This window comes from Trichomycterus rosablanca, chromosome 17 (genome assembly GCF_030014385.1).
Source record: "Trichomycterus rosablanca isolate fTriRos1 chromosome 17, fTriRos1.hap1, whole genome shotgun sequence".
Classification (NCBI taxonomy): Eukaryota; Metazoa; Chordata; class Actinopteri; order Siluriformes; family Trichomycteridae; genus Trichomycterus; species Trichomycterus rosablanca.
The window spans coordinates 4,363,279-4,383,770 of record NC_086004.1 but is presented as its reverse complement, the minus strand read 5'-3'; the positions used below and the strand labels follow the sequence as shown (position 1 = coordinate 4,383,770).

General features: G+C 39.8%; 2 protein-coding genes and 1 long non-coding RNA gene across 4 annotated transcripts; 2 read left to right on the top strand and 1 right to left on the bottom strand.

Moving 5' to 3' along the window:
- Positions 1-2,454: 2,454 nt before the first annotated feature.
- tdrd5 (tudor domain containing 5) lies at positions 2,455-14,306 on the bottom strand. Of its 2 annotated transcripts, XM_063012781.1 has the most exons (17): positions 14,240-14,306; positions 11,622-11,878; positions 10,523-10,981; positions 9,823-9,968; positions 9,610-9,693; positions 9,467-9,523; positions 9,087-9,243; positions 8,633-8,817; positions 8,266-8,480; positions 7,753-7,962; positions 7,546-7,612; positions 6,732-6,929; positions 6,488-6,628; positions 4,948-5,022; positions 4,723-4,863; positions 3,413-3,536; positions 2,455-3,100 (listed from the first exon to the last, which is right to left on the bottom strand). In XM_063012781.1, exons 2-17 carry the CDS (start codon positions 11,851-11,853, stop codon positions 2,916-2,918), a joined length of 2,676 nt encoding a protein of 891 aa, XP_062868851.1. In that variant the 5' UTR covers positions 11,854-11,878; positions 14,240-14,306; the 3' UTR covers positions 2,455-2,915. The 2 variants fall into 2 exon arrangements, with proteins under 2 accessions (XP_062868851.1, XP_062868852.1); XM_063012782.1 differs by lacking the exons at positions 2,455-3,100; positions 3,413-3,536 and adding an exon at positions 6,181-6,232 and having other exon boundaries at positions 4,778-4,863.
- On the top strand, positions 8,297-9,799 carry LOC134331393 (uncharacterized). Its single transcript, XR_010015123.1, has 3 exons — positions 8,297-8,528; positions 8,609-8,800; positions 9,631-9,799. It is a non-coding gene; the product is annotated as an uncharacterized LOC134331393 (long non-coding RNA).
- Positions 14,307-15,784: 1,478 nt separating the features above from the next.
- nphs2 (NPHS2 stomatin family member, podocin) lies at positions 15,785-19,882 on the top strand. The gene is made up of 8 exons (XM_063013269.1): positions 15,785-16,103; positions 16,181-16,284; positions 16,908-16,980; positions 17,280-17,362; positions 18,101-18,304; positions 18,946-19,001; positions 19,090-19,168; positions 19,616-19,882. Exons 1-8 carry the CDS (start codon positions 15,785-15,787, stop codon positions 19,880-19,882), a joined length of 1,185 nt encoding a protein of 394 aa, XP_062869339.1.
- The last annotated feature ends 610 nt before the right edge of the window (positions 19,883-20,492 follow it).

Genomic DNA, 20,492 nt, shown 5'->3' with positions numbered 1-20,492 from the left:
ATTAGACATTAGAAGCAAGTTTGATGACATTTGATGATCATCATTTATTGATGTGGATTGATGGATTGTGGTGTGTTTGGCTCCACCTGGAAATTTAAATCCTGGCTAACAACTGGACTGTAGACTTGGCTTCAAAAAGCCAAATTGTACTGAAGCTGTTCTGACAGCTTAAAGTGGCCCACTACCTTACTAAAACAATTTATGATGGGTTTAATTTCAATTATCTAATAAAATGTTCATTTTGACAGCTGTTAAATCTACTAGACTTAACCCGCCTGCACAATAATTTGTTTAGTTTTACTTATCATTTTATCTGGTGTGGAAAGAGATTGCACTACATTGTTAACAGGCCTCCTCACTCTATATATTCACTACTTGAGGTATGAAATACTGTTACACCATATAGTGCACTGTACGTGCAACAGGAAGCCAATAGGAACTGAGTCACCCTTTGTGTCTGTTGGTTCTCTTGGTTAATGTGATTTCCAGTGCAGACAGTGTGCTTTTACCTGATCAGTATCTGAATTACACAGAAGAATGAACCAACACACTGCATTGTAACCAAATTAAATAACCCCCACTATTCCGGTTGAGTCAGACACATTATATTTCTAATAAACTTCCCTTTGAAGTGAACAAAGTTGGTTTATCCATACTGCATTCAAAATCAGCAGCATGTTTGGACAAAACAATGTTACAGTATTTTTTTAACACTAATACAGCTGGTTATATTTGTTTTAGTTACATGGTGCTATAGGTCAATCAGCATTTCTAGCACAGTTCATTACATTTGTAGCCTAAGTCATTAGTTCAATTACATTAAAGCAGAAAAATGCTTAGAAGCAAATGCAAACTTCATTGATTCATACATTCAATACATTTTACCAGTTCAATCAAGTTATGAACACCTAAAACCTTGTACACTGGTGCTGGAGGTTGAATTGTGCTGGTAGCTCACCACCATTGAGATCCAGATTACAATCTCACCAATGCTTTTGGCTGACCAGGCATCTAAACAGACATGATTGGCTATATCTAAGGAAGGATGCAAGGTGGTTGAAGCCCTGTGATGGACTGACACCCTGTCCAGGGTATACCTGCCTTGCACCCAGTGTTTCCCTGCAGTAACTCTGACCAGAATAAAGCAGAGATTTTGCCCTGACAAAGTGTATGTGGGGGCCAGTCTTCGGGAAAACTTGGACATCACCAAAATAACCAAATGTTGTACCCCTGTTGCAGCATCACTTTACCAACTGGAATGAGGGTGGGCGCAGGGGATGTTTTAAGAGTTTGTTCTGCATTTACAGTTCATTTGAGGTCATTATAAAATTCCTTTCTCAGTAATTAGTAAGTGTTCTTTTGCATTTACTGAATCCATATAATTAGAACCACAATGTTGATGGTTGTTATTGATCTACAATATCAATATTGCAGTTGTACAGCAGTGCTCAACCCAGGAGCTTTGTGCCCAATTAACTCTTAGCTCTTGTGCTCATATGGTTTATTTCTGACCTTGTTGAGTTTAAACTAGGTATTGTGTTTCAGCTCCCTCCCAAGAGGCCGATTCTCCTTGGGGTTTTGTGAAAACAAGCTTATTAAGTTCTAATTAAAGGAATAATTGACTAAATGAGGGAGCTTTTGTATGGCTTGGCACTGCCACTGGTATGTAAAGCTTAAGTTGCTGATCAGAGCCCTCAGCTGGCTTGTCTGTCTGCCTCAATACAGAGTTATGGATGCCACTGGATTATTGACATCTTGTTTGGGTAATTTAATCTTTCCCTGATGCTCAGTCGAGCAAAGGTTCTCACACTTAACACTGTGTCAAGGGGAATTTTGCAGATTGAAGGATGGTAGGAAGCAAACAAAGGGTGCAACGTTTAATTATAACAACCATACTCGTGTGAAGGATGCAAAAACTGTTGTGTTGGTGCTGCACAGCTATAGCCCAATAAACCAATAACCCAATGACATCATCATCCTAGTTAAGGATACAATGGCTCTGACACAAAGCAGAAACATTAAACAGACTGGGAATACAATGTAGACAGGACACTGATCCACCACAGAGCACCAACCCATTGCATGTTACTGCACTTATGCTTGTGTCACATTTATTTTGAGGGACTTACACAATCAACACACTGAACGAACACAGGAAACATAGCGATTTTTATCCCAGATGCCTGGTGAGTGTGTAGCTGTGTGTTACATGCAGTAAATAATGACTACTGGAGAAGGAACCTAAATGAGAGGGTACCAGCATGTGTGACTTCTGCTTTTTAGAGCTGAAATGACTATCAGCTTAAACATGATATTGAAACTTCTGTGATCTCATCTGGATCAAGTTTTCAAGTTCAAATTTTTGGTGGTGGTTATAAAATTTAATCGTACATGTTTGTCCACATTGAAAACATAGTATTTGTTTATGTTTATAATAAATAGTAACAGGCATCATTAGTGCTGTATGTTTTTATGTCTCCTTTCATTCTGTAGACATCAGAATAATAAAACTAAAACAATGAACATGCACCAAACAGTTACTCTAGACTGTGTTGCAGGCATCAAATGCTCAATTTATCAGTTACATTTCAGTTTGAGAGAATTAACAAATAACAAATTGTTTTTATTAGATTTTACAAACAAAAAAATCATAAAAAATAAAAATTCGTAAAAATCAATACTTAAGGGGCATTAAAATAATTTATCCTCCCTGAACAATAATCAATTTTTTAACAATCCTTTTATAATTTACCTCTTTTGGCTAGGAAGGGCTTTAGATGTTATATACAACATATAAAAGAAAACCTAAAAATATTTATATATATAAATAACATAAAATAAACACTGAACACATAGCTTAACTGGCTTTAACATGGTCCGCATGTGCAGACTCCAGCAGAAAGTCTGTTGTTTGTTTAGTTCTGGTTGCGTCTGTACCAGTGGAGGAGATTGCAACCGGCTGCCATGCGGGCAGACGGGCTCAGCGCGAGAGGGGAGGCATGGCGAAGAAAGAGGGTATCAGAGGCGAGATTGTCTCCAGAACTAAAGACAGGAAACAGCAGGCTGGAGGGTGAACGGTGATACAATTCAGGAGGCTGATCTGGATAGAAAGGAAGACTGCATTAATAAGGAGGACAATGTGACATGACCTTGGTTGTGACTCTGAAGTGCTAAATTTGGCTTTCAGTTAAAACCGTCAATTAAGGGTGAACTGATGACTAACTAGTCAGTCATTGTTAAAAGAATTTGCACAGCTGGCTGGGAAGATTTTGTGAAGTGGAAATGATGGTAAAGTTTGTAGAGCTTTCTAAATCCTTAAAAAACTAAATGATTCAGTAGCACAGGAGTAAATGTCATCTCCGCGCTACATGTTGGATGAGAAGATGTGAAGTGGCTTTGTAAGGTGTTATACCAGCACGGTCACTGCAGGTGAGGTTCAGTCCTGGAGTGTGCATGCTGAGGGTGCGCAGGCTGGACATGGTCATCTGACAGTGGTTACTCTCCCGAGCAGGAGTTTCTGGGACCGGTTGGACAATCTGGACAATAACAAAGTTTGAAACATACAATATTGAAAAAGATCAGAGTGTATGCAGCAGTGACTTCACTTGAGTGGCAGCATTAAGGTTTGAGTGGGAACATAATTAGCTAAGCAAAACCCTGGAGGGACGAGAGTAGAAGACTTTTCAATGATTCAGCACACAGGCTTTTAATGACCTTTTAAATTAACAATTAACTGAAGCTGGGTCTCCAGGGACAGACGATTATTGTAAATGACAACGAGCCAAGCAGCAGAGCTAAATCACATTCGGGCTACATTCCTCTCTGTAGAGGCAGACGGCACTAAACACTGAACATATGCTAACATCCTGCTTCATAATAAAATTCATGAAGCTTTAAAATAACATTCTGACTGCAGGAAGCAGAACCTGACAGGTAAAACCAAAGTAAATGAAAACTGAGAGAAAAAGTAGTATCAAAACTGCAGTGTAAACTGAGACATTTTATCTACCCACAACAGCCAGCTTGTATTGTTTATACTATTAATTACTATTATTATTATTATACTATTAAGTCACAATACTAACAATAATAGACAATAAATCTAACTGACATTTTCTACAATAAAACTGTTAAAAAGGAAATCTCAAACAGATCTCAACAACCTCTGTTGTTGTTACTGTATTTCATTTACACTTATAACATTTAGCAGATGTTTTTATCCAATGTGACTTACAAATGTGACTACAACAACAGTGGTAAAGAGCCTTGCTTAAGGGAACAGTGGCAGTTTGGCATTGGTAAGGCTTGAAAAAGCAACCTTCCAATAATTATTAAATTACCTTAACCGCTGATGTAACACTGCTTTATAATGCAGGCAGGCCAGTCTAGCATCTGCACTCTCTTAGTAAGAAGCCATTCTGTTGCATCATGTGCAGAATGTATCAGATGTGCAAGATACCCATGTCATTTGCACAAAACCTAACCCGAGTTGTCTGTGTACTTCCTATTTTCCATCTTAAATTGTTAGTGGAAGTTAAATAATTTTTAGGTCACACTAGAACAAGTTTCATAAACATCACAATATAAGATTTTTTTAATGCAAGCAAATAATCACATTACGTATTCATGGTCAGAGACCAAGATACAAAATACTTGTCTGGTGTACAGTAAGTGAGTACTTGTTTTAATATAAATAATATCGACTATGGAGAAGGTGCTTACACTTGAACTCTCCTTTTTGCAGTTCTGAAGATCACTGGATTTGTCATCCGCACTGGGTTTATCCATCCATCCCTGCTCCCAGTTACTAAAGCTAGCAGAGTCTTCACTCAGCAGTGCTTTAACTGGATTAGTCTTGTCACCCTGGATCAATGAGAATGCACTATGAGCTTAAATAAACAGCATGTGTGTGATCTGCAGAAATCCAAAAGTGTTATTAAACCTGACCTGAGCCACATCAATATACTCCAGCTCAGGAAGACCTTGGGTTGGCTGTGGTTCCTCTGTGCCATCTCTCGAAACCTGAGGAAGACGTCTTCATATCAACTGTGTCGATTATTAGTTAACTATGAACGTACCCTATTGATCACACACCATGATGCTAATGAAACATCAACAAATGCGCTACATAATTCCTCACGCCATGATCGATACAAGTCAGAGAAGTGCAGCGAGCATGGAAATGACAGCTGATATATGGGCCCTAAAAAAAGACTGGAACACCGTCCAATACTGCGTCTCTCTAATTCCTCACTTTCCTGTCTCAGCAGAAAGAGGCTGGCTGTGTGCCGCTGGTCCTAGGAGCCTGAGTAATTTACAAAGAGGCAAGAGCATCTGGCTTGCTGCCCAGAACACACAACTGCTCCTTCGTTAGGACACTCAATACTGTACCATAAAAGGAGTGGTTCGAACACAAAAAAAAAAAAAAAATTTAAAAAAATTCAAAGGATGCATTTTGCTTCCTAACACAAAGCATTCAATCAGTTTGATGAGTCGCTTTTGTTGGGGTTTGGTACTGGAGCTACAATGGTAATGTAACCAGATAGTACTGGAAGTTCATTTTACTTAAATGTTTTTGGGATGCTCAAGCCACTGATAGTACGAAAGTTATTATTATTATTATTTTGTGTCACCACTCAGGAGTCACCCAAAACAAAAACAAATATTGCTGCATTTTTAGAAAAGCAGCTGCAAAAAAACCCAAGCGTTTTAGGCTGCAACAATTATACAAATAATTAGCAAAATCCTTGTGAAAACTAGGTATTAAGTAGATGTTTTGTTTAATAGACCTATATTTGACGTAAAAGATGATGACCTACACAGACATGGTCCTATGCAAGCAGCTAGTACGATCTGAATATCTGGGTACGTGCTATGTGTAGGGTTATTTAAAGTTATGGCGCCCAGGTGGTGCAGTGGGATATTCCGCTAACACACCAGCGCCAAGATTCTGAACACCTCAGTTCGAATCGGGTGCCATCTAGCGGGCACAATTGGCAGTGCCTGCAGCAGACAATAATTGGCCACCGTGTCTGCTGGGTGGGATGACAGGACCATGTGGGTGGAGTCTTCAAATGCTGTGCAAGGACCCTGGTTAGCAGATAGTGGTGCCTGTGCAGAAAGCATGGGTGAAAAGAAGGGACTGCGCACGTGTCTGAGGAGGTGTGAGCAGCAACATACCCTCCTCAAATGCAATCAGGGATCCAGAGCGACAGAAGACAGATTGACTATGCTAAATCGGGAGAAAAAGGGGAGCAAGGTTTCAGTAAGCAAACACTGAGATGAGTTTCATATTCATTCTTACTTGTTATATTACTCCTTACATTAGCAATGTAGCTCCAGTACAAAAACTTAACACCAAAAGTCTTGGGTGATCAACTACATTTGGGTAAATGAAAAATCATATACATTTCATCTTTAACCTACCACATCTTTAAATATGACTTAAAACACACCAGCAAATTATACTAGCCCAATAAAAACATACTATGGTTGAAGTATCTGGCTGGAGTTTGATGCTTTGTTCATTTGTCACACCAATAGAGGAATTCCTAGCTGTGAAAAGTTTTACTTCCTCCAACTGGCCCTCTTTGAGGTACAGAGTCACAGGGTTAAACTGCTGTAAGACCTATAAAACAAACAGAAACACTTAGAAATGATATTGATTAGAAGGCTAATAAATGGTGCTGGGTAATTTTAAGAATGGCCAGTAGAAAGGAGAGATTATTGACTGGTGTGCTAGCAGGAGAGCAGGCTACAGCGTGACCCTCTGCCTGCAGTGCAGTGTGGATGTAAACGTCCTCCTCAGTGTGGGTGTCGCACAGAAAGATCAGCAGAAAGTTTTCCTGATAACTGTGAACTGCAGCCACCAGAGTGCGGTCATAACACATCCTCTGAAACGAACTGACGGCTTCCTCGGTCCAAACACCCTGCCATGAGCAAAAAACACACAAAGAACAAGGTGACTGGAGTGTGATATCATGTTCGAAAAGCAAACTGTGGAAAGATGCTGGATGGAATCACACCAATAAAAGACTGTGCACGACATAGCAATCCTGGCTTAGTCCCTCCTCTGCACACGGCCAAACCATCTCAATCTCTCCTTCCTAACTTTGTCTCTAAAACGTCCTATTCTCAACCTGTCCTTAATCTTATCTGTCCTCGTCACTCCCGGCAAAAATCACAGCATACTCATCTCTGTGAGCCTCCTCTATTGTGTTTTTGTCAGTGAGCCACCACCTCCAAGCCATTCAACAACAGGCCTCACTACTGTCTTTTAAATTTTCGTTTTCACTCGTGAAGACACCCTTCTATCACAAATCACTTCACCCTGCCTGCGCTCTTTTCTTAACCTTCTTAGCAGTTCTGAGAAAGCTCTAAAGAAAACTGATATTTAAAAACTGTTGTCACCTCCTGAAATTTAATTCCTTGTCAAATTCTATCGGAAATAATTAGTTTCTGGGAACTCACACACTTGCTACTTCACTTGAATTGAATTACAAACCAACAATGCTAATACTTGGTTAGATGGAGAAGATTGATTACCTTAATCGGCTTCACTCCAACTAGAACAGACGGAGCAGCTTGTGCTGGGAGCTCAGCATAGCACGACCTGAAGGAAAAAATCAAAGAGTAATCCGCAAATAAGAGACACTATGCATGGTGTGAGGTCTGACACCGTTTGTTGAGCATTTAAACTGTTCAAAATTTCAATTGGCTCATTGACAGGCACTAAATATTCATTCAACTGACTTAAGGAATCTAAGGCTGCTCCTATTGACGGTAGTAAGGTCCCCGAAGTCCGCATAGTACACCTCCACCTCCGTGGAACTGATGACCCGGTATATCACCACACGGTAAAACCACATGTCTCTGGGGGCCACACAGCAAACCTGGCCAGGCCGAATGTACTCATCTGGAAGCCTGTAACGCTCAGCAACTTCTGGGCAGGAATAACAGCTCCTACAAAACAACACATACCGTACTTTCATTTTCTCAGAACAAAGTAGACACAAAGTGGTATGCACAACTTTCTAAACACACACACATCATTAGATATATTTAGAGGTGCAGGTGAAGTTTTACTGTTGATTCAGAATTCTTTACAGCCAAACTGGCCAAGAGCTGTGTGATAAAACGTCTTTAAATCTTAATTAAGTACTACATACTTTATATAAAGTAAATCATAAATAGCCTTAATCTTCAAAAGAGCAAAATTGCTTTTTGACATGTGTAATCAAAATATTTTGCATGGTGAATCCCAACCTCATTTCAATCATCATGTTCTCCAGAGTCCGGGCCATCTGGTTCTCATCAAAACGAATGTAAAAGTGGCTGGGTGACACCATCTTCTCCACCAGCACTGGCACCAGTTCCCTCGAACTCCTGCGGGTCGGAGGTTTCAGCCTTTGGCACCGCACCGCGTCCAAAGGAACCACAGAGCCATGAGTCGCCAGCGTCCGAGGGAAAAGGTCCACCATCTGAAAATGGAAACACATCTGACTAAGCATATCTGTTCATCAAATCAGGTCAAATTAACTTATAAAACAGTGAATAAAAATAACATGCCATGTTATTGTATTTAGAGATACTGTACTGTCTTTTACAGGCACTACAGCGTACTTCTGACTACCTTTGAATGCACCTGTTGGATGGTCTTGTTGGTGATTCTGATCTCAGACTCGGGCTCTGAAGACCGATCAGACTCTCCTCCATAATTCTGAGGCTCCCAGGCTGACTGAGTATAGCTGAAGTAGTGTCCATCACTGGAAAGGTTTAAGAGCTCTGCTGAAGGACACTGGTCAGTTTGAGACGAGTCTGAAAAGCAGACAAACAGCCATCACTTAGAGCATGGAAATTGTGTTCTCTTTAAACTATATGCATCTATAAATACACTATATGGCCACAAGTATTTGGACGCCTGATAAAGTGAAGATCAGCATGAGATCAATGAATAAAGCTGAGTGAAATATATAAATAAATAAGGAATATACATTCCTTTTGTAGTTTGTCTAATAAATTAGTCATCAGTCTCTTAAAGAAAAGGTCCACAACCAATCAAGTGGAATTTTAAGTAAGCATAATACCTGACTGATGATTAGATTTGTGGTCCATGATGAGTAAATGCTTTGCTCCATCCTCAGTGCTTGGCTGTAGGTAGAACGTGTCACTTAGGGCACCAACCATCTCTGTTACACTTAGGAAGCCACACTGGGCCAATGGCAATTCCTCACCATACATTTTCTGAAACAGAAACAACAAGAAAACTCCTCTGTGACAAATCCTGTACTATCTGGAGATTCAATTCTGATGGTGGATTTTTATGCAAATAAGTAAGAACAGGCCAATAATCATTAGACCATTCTGGCCTAATTGCATTGACATTCTTCATGTGCAATAACAATGATGTATTTAGGCTAAAACATACAACATACATCTAAAGCAACATCAGCACAGATGTATGTACCTTGTACTCTGTAGGAAGATGGTGGATGGCCATTCCCTGGCTGTGCTCAGCCACCACCTGAAAACATACAGACGTCATCAGGATAATTAGGGAGGAAAACAAGAGCTAAGGTCAATTTTAAAATCATGAACTGCATGACTGACCTTTCGAAGTTTGTCTTTCAGCTCCTGGCTGACCGTTCCTGCATCCCCGCTTTCAAGAATCCTTTGCCTTAATTCCTTCTCAAGCTGCCGCACGTAACCATGAAAATAAAGCCATTTATACAACTTTATAGGATAAAACTTTTTTTTTAATACCGTGAGTTCAGTGAGTGCATTCCGAATGTTGTCAATAAATACTGTGAAATAAATCGAAACCTTTGCAATGGCCATCACAAATGACTTCTCCTTGTTTACACGTACTGTGACAGAGCCCACACGTTTAGGTTCCTTTGGTCTCACTGCTACAGTCTCTGCAGAGCTTTGCTTCTCCTCAGGCTTAATGTTGCTGATCACTGACTTTTCTTTAAATATTTTACAGAAAAACAACATTTTATAATCCACCAATAAGCAACCAAATGACCTCTTGTAATTTAAAACGATTAACCTTTATCAATCCAATAAAATATTTATGCCTGCCCAAAAGAAATACCAATAAATTACTGATAAATAGCTATAAATAGCTACAGGAAGGTCACACTTCCGTAGACGTCATTGGTATGAGCCAGCAGCAATGGCCTATGGATAAATATGTAGGGAGTTCCCCCACAGGGACAAATACTTTGGTGATATTTCTTTATTTTTAATGGCCAAGACACCACTAAAATGGCATTAAAATACCGAGTGTTGGTGTCACAATTTCACCCTAAGCTGGTTGGTTTGGTTCATTGCTTTATACACTTTATTTACGTAATGTCTATAGAGTAAATTAATGGGCAATATACCAAAGCAGAAGTGTCAGTAATCAGTTTACTTTTACACACATTTTCATTCACACTAACAAAAAGAACAGCATAAACTGGGGTACAGTAGGTAAATAGTGGAATAGAAAATCAGACTGAGCTTTTAATGAACTTACCTAGGCTGGGCAACACTCCTGATATTCCAGCAGACTGTTTAGGAGAAGCACCTGTGCTAGGAAACATCTGTTTGACAGGAGTGTTTTCAGTCTTCAGGAACAGCAGCGAGCCAGTACGACTCTGTCTGACTGTGATGAAGTCCGAGGCAGCACCCAGCAGCTCCGTGATGGAGTAGAAGCCATAGTGTGTGACCTGAAGAGCCCTGCCGAAACTGGCTGCGTAACGCGCCTCCAGCTCCGAGAGCCCGACCGGGCCGTGGGTCAGTAACTGCCTGAGCTGGGAGCGCAGCTGAGCGGGGACAGCAGGAGGAGCGGTGCCTCGACGTACAGGCGCGAAGGAGCGCTGGTGATAGGAAGAATGGGGTGAGAAGCCCACCCGTCCACTTTTCAACTTGATCTTGTGGTCTCGCTGCTTGGAGACAAGCTCTTCAATGCCTCTTGTATTCTCGTCTCCAATCGCTATAATCAAAATAGCAAATACCAAGTTAAAATGTTAACATGCAGTTCTAGTCATGGGAACATCAGAGCACCATCAGACTATTTCTGGCCATTATTTTCTAGGCTGACACAGAAGAGTTTTAAAAAAATATATGTATAAAATAAAATAACGCTATAAAATAATGTCTGCCTTATTTGCATGGTTCATTTAAAAATCATTTGCATGGTTCTCTTTGTACTTTGAGCTAAAGTAACTTGCTCGTCTAAGGATTATAGTCGACTTTGTTCCCACCTGACAATGCAGGGGTCTTGTTGTTTTTGATAGGTGCTTGTTTGTCCACCAATAACCTTCACTGGTAATTTAAAAATAAAATAATAAAATAAAAAAACATATTTTCTAAATACAAACAGTGTATTTCTGTTTCTAAATAAATACTTTTTCAGGACAGCCTGCGTTTTATGTCTTTATTTTCCAAGTAAAATAGTTAAAGGCAACTTCCAAAGGAACAAAGTAAGTTCGTGTTTTGGAAAAGACTGTATGTCCTTGTATAAGACAAACACACTGTCTGCTGATGTCTGGTATAAAAAACTGGTGCATTTCTATAACCTATAAAAACCTACAGACATTTTATGTAAGAGTCACCTCTTTTATAACCGTTACCTTTCAACAGCACCGTGCCGTTGAGAGTGTAGTCCAGACGCACAGCATCTGGCATTTCTTTTACCATGTCCAGGACAGAGCGGAAGCCGAGGATTTTAAGGGGCATCGGATGGCCCAGCATGTTCTGATAATCCCTCCTGAGCTGTTCTGGAGAAAGGCCATGCTTAGCTGAGATGAGCAAAGAGCGGATGTCTTTCTTCAAACCTGAGAGGATCTGATCAGTGTCCATCATGTCTGAGAGAAAGAGCTCAGTCCTGCTGAAAAACAAAACCCAAACATTTCAAATGCTTCCCTTCCAATGAGGAACTGGACTATTGGATTCCATTAGTGTTGCAATATAACATTACAGAACTTATGTTTGTTTTGTTTTTCTGTTTCATGTTCATGTTCAATACTTTCAAGTTTTGAAATACATTTGTCAACAACATTTTGAAGCTTTATTATGAATATATACTATGTGTATATGTGTGTATATGTGTGTGTGTGTATATATATATATATATATATATATATATATATATATATATATATATATATATACAGGGGTTGGACAAAATAACTGAAACACCTGTCATTTTAGTGTGGGAGGTTTCATGGCTAAATTGGACCAGTCTGGTGGCCAATCTTCATTAATTGCACATTGCACCAGTAAGAGCAGAGTGTGAAGGTTCAATTAGCAGGGTAAGAGCACAGTTTTGCTCAAAATATTGCAATGCACACAACATTATGGGTGACATACCAGAGTTCAAAAGAGGACAAATTGTTGGTGCACGTCTTGCTGGCGCATCTGTGACCAAGACAGCAAGTCTTTGTGATGTATCAAGAGCCACGGTATCCAGGGTAATGTCAGCATACCACCAAGAAGGACAAACCACATCCAACAGGATTAACTGTGGACGCAAGAGGAAGCTGTCTGAAAGGGATGTTCGGGTGCTAACCCGGATTGTATCCAAAAAACATAAAACCACGGCTGCCCAAATCACGGCAGAATTAAATGTGCACCTCAACTCTCCTGTTTCCACCAGAACTGTCCGTCGGGAGCTCCACAGGGTCAATATACACGGCCGGGCTGCTATAGCCAAACCTTTGGTCACTCGTGCCAATGCCAAACGTCGGTTTCAATGGTGCAAGGAGCGCAAATCTTGGGCTGTGGACAATGTGAAACATGTATTGTTCTCTGATGAGTCCACCTTTACTGTTTTCCCCACATCCGGGAGAGTTACGGTGTGGAGAAGCCCCAAAGAAGCGTACCATTCAGACTGTTGCATGCCCAGAGTGAAGCATGGGGGTGGATCAGTGATGGTTTGGGCTGCCATATCATGGCATTCTCTTGGCCCAATACTTGTGCTAGATGGGCACGTCACTGCCAAGGACTACCGAACCATTCTGGAGGACCATGTGCATCCAATGGCGGTGCCATGTATCAGGATGACAATGCACCAATACACACAGCAAGACTGGTGAAAGATTGGTTTGGTGAACATGAAAGTGAAGTTGAACATCTCCCATGGCCTGCACAGTCACCAGATCTAAATATTATTGAGCCACTTTGGGGTGTTTTGGAGAAGCGAGTCAGGAAACGTTTTCCTCCACCAGCATCACGTAGTGACCTGGCCACTATCCTGCAAGAAGAATGGCTTAAAATCCCTCTGACCACTGTGCAGGACTTGTATATGTCATTTCCAAGACGAATTGACGCTGTATTGGCCGCAAAAGGAGGCCCTACACCATACTAATAAATTATTGTGGTCTAAAACCAGGTGTTTCAGTTATTTTGTCCAACCCCTGTATATATATATATGGTAAAAACCATCAGTCATTCCTTCCTAAAGTAAATCACCTGGTGCCTAATTTTAGCCTTATTCTGAACTGATTTTAAGGCAACTAGATTCCAAACACATTGCGTATGTAGGACACCAGCCATTCTTGTGGTGTCACATACTTTCTAACTAATGTACAGTTACTTACAGGAGTAATTTATTTACTGGTATGGTTTGTGAGACAGGAAATCCCTGCAGACATGGAAGAAAATGCCAAACTTCTCATGTACAGCAGTATCAAACCTGGGACTCAGTAATGTACCAACAGTTATTGAGCTTTATTATCCAATCATCAGTGTATATATATAACTAAATGTACTACTGTATTATTAAAGAAGTACTCATAACTCTCCATGAACTGATGACATTACCAATAACAGGTCACTTGTTGGTATGCAATAGGGCTGCAATAAACAAATAATATAAACATAAAATCGTGTCATATTTGGTTTAACTTGTATTAAATGTGTACAATACACGTTCGGAGACAATAAATGTAAATTAATTAATTAAAGAAGCACATTTTTCAGTGTTAGCAACCGAATGTGTTCATTCACTTGCAAAAGTGAATCAGGTGGGAAAGAAAAACGAATTAGGAGTCAAATTTAAAATTTACATCAAAACCACTAATGTTGTAGATATTAAATTGTTTTTTTTTAGAATTATATAACTGGTAATATACAACTACTGGTGTAATACATTACAAATTATACAAACCAACCCATGTGCCTAACTAGCAAACATGCACAAACACCCAACATTACAGCTCACATGAGCACAAACTGGAACATAATTTACCTCTTACATTACTTTTTTGACGTTTTCCGAATCTGTATTTGGTATTTACGCAAAATGCTGCGTTTCTTCATTAATAAAACACTTTTTAAATCAGAAATGTTGTCAAGACTAGTGACATAACACCGCGTTGATGTGAATCGACTCTTCACTCCAGTGAACTGCAATGAATCACTGAAGCCTGAAACTGAATCAGTCATGGATCACTGGGTACCAGTATTAATTTGATTTGCTTTAATATTTTGCGAATTATACCCAAAAGCAAAGGTTTATTGCAACTTTCTTTTGACATTTTATTTTAGACTGGTCTGGGTTTACGTTTATTAAAGAATAATTACACAAAAAGGTTTCTCATCAGCATCTTCTGATCTGAGTCTACACAACAGAGGTTTGGTCTTAACATCATTTGGTCTTAACATCAGCTGAGGCTTTCTTTACCTATTTCATTTCAGAATGGCTTAAAATATTTGTATTATTATAATAAAGCATGGTTTTTCATGCATAACTGTAAACTACATGTAAAAATAGTTACATGAAATATTGAATAACTATGTCAATACCTTTATGTCATTATACCTTCTGTGGGAATAAAGGGCAGCACGGTGAGTAGCACTGTCGCCTCACAGCAAGAAGGTCCTGGGTTCGATCCCTAGGCGGGGCGGTCCGGGTCCTTTCTGTGTGGAGTTTGCATGTTCTCCCCATGTCTGTGTGAGTTTCCTCCGGGCGCTCCGGTTTCCTCCCACAGTCCAAAAACATGCAGCCAGGCTAATTGGAGACACTGAATTGTCCTATAGGTACCTAGCCGCTGGGATGCATAAACCAGTGCATTGTAGTCCCAAGCCCGGATAAATAGGGAGGGTCGTGTCAGGAAGGGCATCCGGCGTAAAACTGTGCCAAATAAATAATGCGGATCACAATCCGCCGGCGACCTCTAACAGGAGCAGCCAAGGAAATTAAGAGTGCGTTTTGTGGGAATAAAGTAGAAAAACCACACGTCATATTAAGTTAATCAATCATATAAATTTAACATGTGGAAAATACGTCTTCTGTGACACTGGCCGGAGAAAAACAGTTAGTGAGATTTAATGTATGAATAAATCAATAAATTACCACTATAAATAATCATTTGTGAATCAGAATTAGACAGTGTTTAATGTTCACTTATTCAATTTGTATCATATTTTATCTTGGTCAGCTTTGCAGAGGGTCACGTTCCACTGGGAAACACTGGGTGCAAGGCAGAAACACCCTGGACAGGGCGCAGACCCAGTGTGTCCTTCCAAACAACATTGGGTCTGAATATTTGAGCTTGTTCCTGACCTAGTCACTGTCTGTGAAAGGTTTAGCATGTTCTTCCTGTATCTGTGTGGATTTTCTCCTCCCACTTAAAACATGCTGGACGTTAGTCTGAGTTGTGCCTTTTGTTCCACCCATTGAACTTTCACACTCGTGTCCTTGCCTCAGTCATACAGCACACATATCTGCAGTAGGATGGCTGACTGTTAGCTCATCCCAGTTACCACCCTTTCACTCTCAAACCAGTCCTGAATGCTACTTCTGGAAGAAAGCAAGATGGAGAGAAGACCTGAAATATTGTTACCAGCACCTTCTAAAAAATCTGGCAGGACCAAGGAGAAACCAGCACCACCAGCCAGAGACAAAAAGCACAAGGTGAAGACAGTGACGATCCAGGAGCCAGATAAAGAAAAAGTACGAGCAAGAGAAGAGGAAACAGGAGACAAGGACGATATTGAGTACAAAAAGGATGAACCCTGCACTGTGATTAATGTGGACAGTGTAAGGCAGAGGACCAATAAAGAGTGCGAGTCGCTGCTGGGTCTGCTGGAGAGTGAGTGGCATGAAGAAGGTAAGATAATGAGAAAAGTTTTGTGCATGGCGAATGATTTGTTATTTGATACGTATGTGTTTAATTTTATATTACAGCCCTGAAGCCGAAGAGTCTTGGAGTTTGTGAACTACTTCTCATAATCACAGCCGTTACTTTTATTATATTATTTTTCCCTATATCGATATGGTTCTGTGTAAAGGTAGGTTCTCATCTGTTTTATCTTCCTAAATTACTCGATAAGCCATTTTAGTAATCCTAATCCCGTGGCTCCAGAGCTCATCTTTTAAACACTAGTCACAAGCTTGGAATACCACATCCAAGACACCTAATAGCCATTTAGTTTAACCAGTTCACTCATAGACATGTTCTTGAACTTCCCCAATTGCACACAGATAGTGACTGAAGCTGAGGAATGATCTTGCATTTGTTGAACTGAGCTACACCAACGTTACCAGCTGTGTCAGCATGCCACCCATTTATTTTAATCTGTATTAATATTTATCATTAATGAAAGGAATTGTAATAATTTACATTGTCCTGATAGGTAGTGATGCTTCCTCACAGCTTTAGAGTCCCAGGTTTAAGCCTCAGTTCTAGCTTTGCAAGTTCTCCATTTGTCTGTGTGTGTTTCTTTCACCTCCAAAAATGCCAGTAGGTGAATTTGCTATTCTATTGTGTAAAGTGTCTGAATGGTAATAATAATGCCCTGGAATAGACTTACTGCAGCAGCATCGTGCCCAGTGTTCCCGAATTAAATCCCTGAATAATCCACCACCTTAATTGACAGTGAATGTGTGAAATGATATTTTTCTTGATTGCCAGGTTGTGCGAGAGCATGAGCGTGCTGTGGTCTTTAGACTCGGGCACCTGCTACAAAGAAAACCAAGGGGACCAGGTGAGGACTGGCCAAAATCACAAGATGATATCAATACAGACATGTACCTCATAATGGCTAAATATTTGGACACCTGACCATGACCTTATTGGACTTTATTAACCAAAACCATATGTATTAACATTAAGCTGTTGCTACAAAGTGGGAAACTATTTTATATGATTTATTTTATACACCAATTAGCAGTTGGTGTGGCTCACACACCAAACCTCCATAATAAGGAGAGATTTCCACATACTACATGTATAGTTATAGGACATTAAGTTGCTTATTGATGTTTGTTGCTTTATTCTTCACAGGGCTGCTCTTTTTTCTCCCGTTTTTGGATGTTTGTCATATAGTGGATGTTCGGGTGAAAATGCTGAAGGTTCCCTCTCACTCTGTAAGTTGACTCACACATTGCTGTACAGTTCTGCTGTCTCTACATCATATGTGTGTTTTTGTTTGCCTTACATGGACTGCAGTAATTATCTAGCTATGGAAATGCCCTCCTACTAAGGAGGTATGTAAACATAGGGGAGTAAAGTCAGGAAATCCCACACCTACCTTTAATTAAAGATAAACGTCACTATTTTATTGCACAACCTGTTGACTGCAGTTTAAGTTGAATTACTACAGATTAAATTTCTAACATTTTTACTTAAAAGGTTTACTCTGAAATTCATGTACAACTTAAAGCTCTGGGCAGTTGTTAAATTCCATTAATACGCATTTCAATTATTAAAATATATAAGGTGGTGCTAGGGAGGCACAGTGGCTTATTACACTAGCCCACAGCTGAGATCTGGGTTTGAATCTCAGTGATGCTATCAGCTGGTTGGGCATATACACTACTAAAGGTGGACAGGAAGCATTGTACTGCAAGCAGGCATATCTGGAAGTGTTACAAAAATACTTTTTTAACTTATAATAAACAGGTTTTCTTTTTTCAGTCTATGGGAATGTGACACTGTGTGTTTGTGGGGCGGGGTACTGAATGTAACTGTAAAAATGATTTCTTAACATTCTTCCACTGTTTATTAATATTAATACTGCGCTGTCATGTTTGGTATCTGTAACACAGTTCAGTGTTTTTACAGTGAACAAACCATACATGTAAATCCTGCCTTGTGTTAAGCAGGTTGTAACGAAGGACCTGGTGTGTACAGAGGTGAGTGCAGTGTGTTACTATCGCGTTGAGAATGTGTCGGTGTGTTATTCGTCTCTGGCGGGAGTCCCAGCTGTACTGCAGGCTTTGGTTCAGGTCTCAGTCCGAGAGGTGCTTGCTCATCATACCTTCACCCACATCTTACAAAACAGGAGCCAAGTCGCCCACCAGATCCAGGTACATTATCTCTATTATAATAACAACATCATACAATGTGTATTTCAAAATATCCTTTAATCTCTAAATTTATTAATATATCCATGGTAAATAAGATTGCAGCATTATTAACCAAGTCGAAATGGTAACACAAAATATATAACTCCTAATTCATAGAGGAGCAAACAATATCACAATAATTCACCAGGGTCCTGGGGAACTGTATTTAAACCACAACCCTGATCAATTTCTGGGAGAACTTTCCAGCTCAATTTTCCTTTAGATACCCCTGATTCCTTCCACCCCCCTTAAATATGCAGAAAGTGGACTAGCTGCAGAATATTTTTTGGTTGCCATTGCTGTGGTTGCCATTGGCTGATTCTGCTATTCATGATGTGCCATACATTTTTAATAGTTATCTGAGCTGCAGACAGGCCAATCAGGCAAAATTACTACTAAGGTTCATCGTTATAGTGTGTACAGGACGAGGCTGGGTATTGTCCTTCAAAAAATAACCATGGAAAAAGATAAATAACCTTCTAAAATAACCCGGAAAAGACGCTGCCTTGATGGCAGGACATGTTTCTTTAAACTTGCAATATGCCTGTTTATCTGTATCAATCAAGCCTAGAAATTAATTCTTTTCTTTTTAAATTGCCCAGGTTACACTGGACTCTATTGCTTGTAGGTGGGGAATTAAAGTGGAGAGAGCTGAGATGTAAGTTATCAGTACTTAGTCAGTGCTCGCTGTGTGTTGTTAGGTGGACTCCTGGGTAAATGATGTATTCTGATTGTTATGCTTTCAGAGAGGACCTCTGTCTCCCACCTGAACTTCAGCAGAACTTCGCTGTAGAAGCAGAAGCAAAGAGACAAGCTCAAATCAGAGTAAGAATTGTTTTTATCTATATCTTATCTATAAAACTGTTTTATCTATATTCAGTTTAAAGTGAGACGTGGCTTAACCGTGTGGAATAAAAAGAACCACAGGGTAACATGAGGTGTATTTAAAGATGTGATCTTTATGTACAACTAAGCTTCAGAAATATCAGTTAAGACATCTGCACATGATTTTGGGGCTCTTCTGACGCCTTTTCTCTTGCAATCTATGTTTTGACTCTTGGTATCTCTTGGTCTGTTCACTGATTAATCTAACAAATGTAACCAAGGTGCTGCTGGGTCCTAAAAAGTAAAAAATCTGAAATGACATTTTCTTAGTTTCAGAGTTTAACTCTCAAATCTGAAGTTACTTAATTCTCAGATGCTATTGCATCCCTACTGTTGTGTGTTACGAGATTAGATCATCCATGTTGAGTGTTTGGTGTGGTCCACCAGGTGATTGCAGCTGAGGGTGAGAGGACGGCCTGTGAAGCTCTCAAAGCCTCTATCGACTGTCTCTCTGACTCTCCTCTGGCCGTCCAGCTGCGTCTCCTCCAGCTCCTCCACACGCTGCGCTCTGATCAGCCAGCTGTGCTTCTTAATCTCCCATCAGACCTCCTCAGCCACCCGCTTCAACCTCCAGAAACAACCAACCCTACCAGTCTGAACCATCCAAGAGAGGACGGCTCAAAGAAAACGACTGAAGACTCGCCAATGATGTAATAACTGCTTAATTCTGAGAGTTAGCAAATGTTGTACTGTACAGGTATTTATTAGAATAATCTATCATGAATGTATTTAACATAATTATTTTAATCTTTATTTACAATCTTTATTTATAATATTTAATGCAATGATGTGCAACAGCTCATAGCTTAGTAGTGAGTTTTAACTGATGTGTTTAGTCAGTATTGGTCCAAAAACTGATGCTATTTACTATCAGATACTATTAATTAAGTACTAATCTAAACATGCAAAATAATCATCTTTAATAGTCTTGCAGAAGTGTAATAATATTTTATGTCTGGATTAAATTCTAGATTAAACCACATAAACTGTGTATTTTAACATTAATGTTTATTTGTGCAAATGGTTCAAACATGAACACGTCATTCAGTAACATCACAGGATGCTCTTTGGAATATTGTGCACTGATGCTGAGGTAACATGGATCGTCAGATTTTGCACACACTTGACAAGTCCATGTCAGCTTGAACACATGCTGTCATTACAGCAAAGTGGGAAACATATCAGTTACAACGAATTTCTAAACTGCAGGTGTTTTGTTAGGATTCAACTCTTACCCTCTAATTCCACATGGTGCTTTATACAT

What these genes read in the sequence shown, in the direction of transcription:
- tdrd5 (XM_063012781.1), bottom strand. Translation starts at nt 11,853, where the DNA reads ATGATGGACACTGATCAGATCCTCTCAGGTTTGAAGAAAGACATCCGC. An exon ending in TGAAAGACAAACTTCGAAAG is followed by an intron (nt 9,524 to 9,609) that starts GTCAGTCATGCA and finishes GTATGTTTTCAG; the next exon opens with GTGGTGGCTGAGCACAGCCA. An exon ending in ATCTTCCTACAGAGTACAAG is followed by an intron (nt 9,244 to 9,466) that starts GTACATACATCT and finishes TTTCTGTTTCAG; the next exon opens with AAAATGTATGGTGAGGAATT.
- nphs2 (XM_063013269.1), top strand. Translation starts at nt 15,785, where the DNA reads ATGCTACTTCTGGAAGAAAGCAAGATGGAGAGAAGACCTGAAATATTG. An exon ending in CGATATGGTTCTGTGTAAAG is followed by an intron (nt 16,285 to 16,907) that starts GTAGGTTCTCAT and finishes CTTGATTGCCAG; the next exon opens with GTTGTGCGAGAGCATGAGCG. An exon ending in AAGTCGCCCACCAGATCCAG is followed by an intron (nt 18,305 to 18,945) that starts GTACATTATCTC and finishes TAAATTGCCCAG; the next exon opens with GTTACACTGGACTCTATTGC.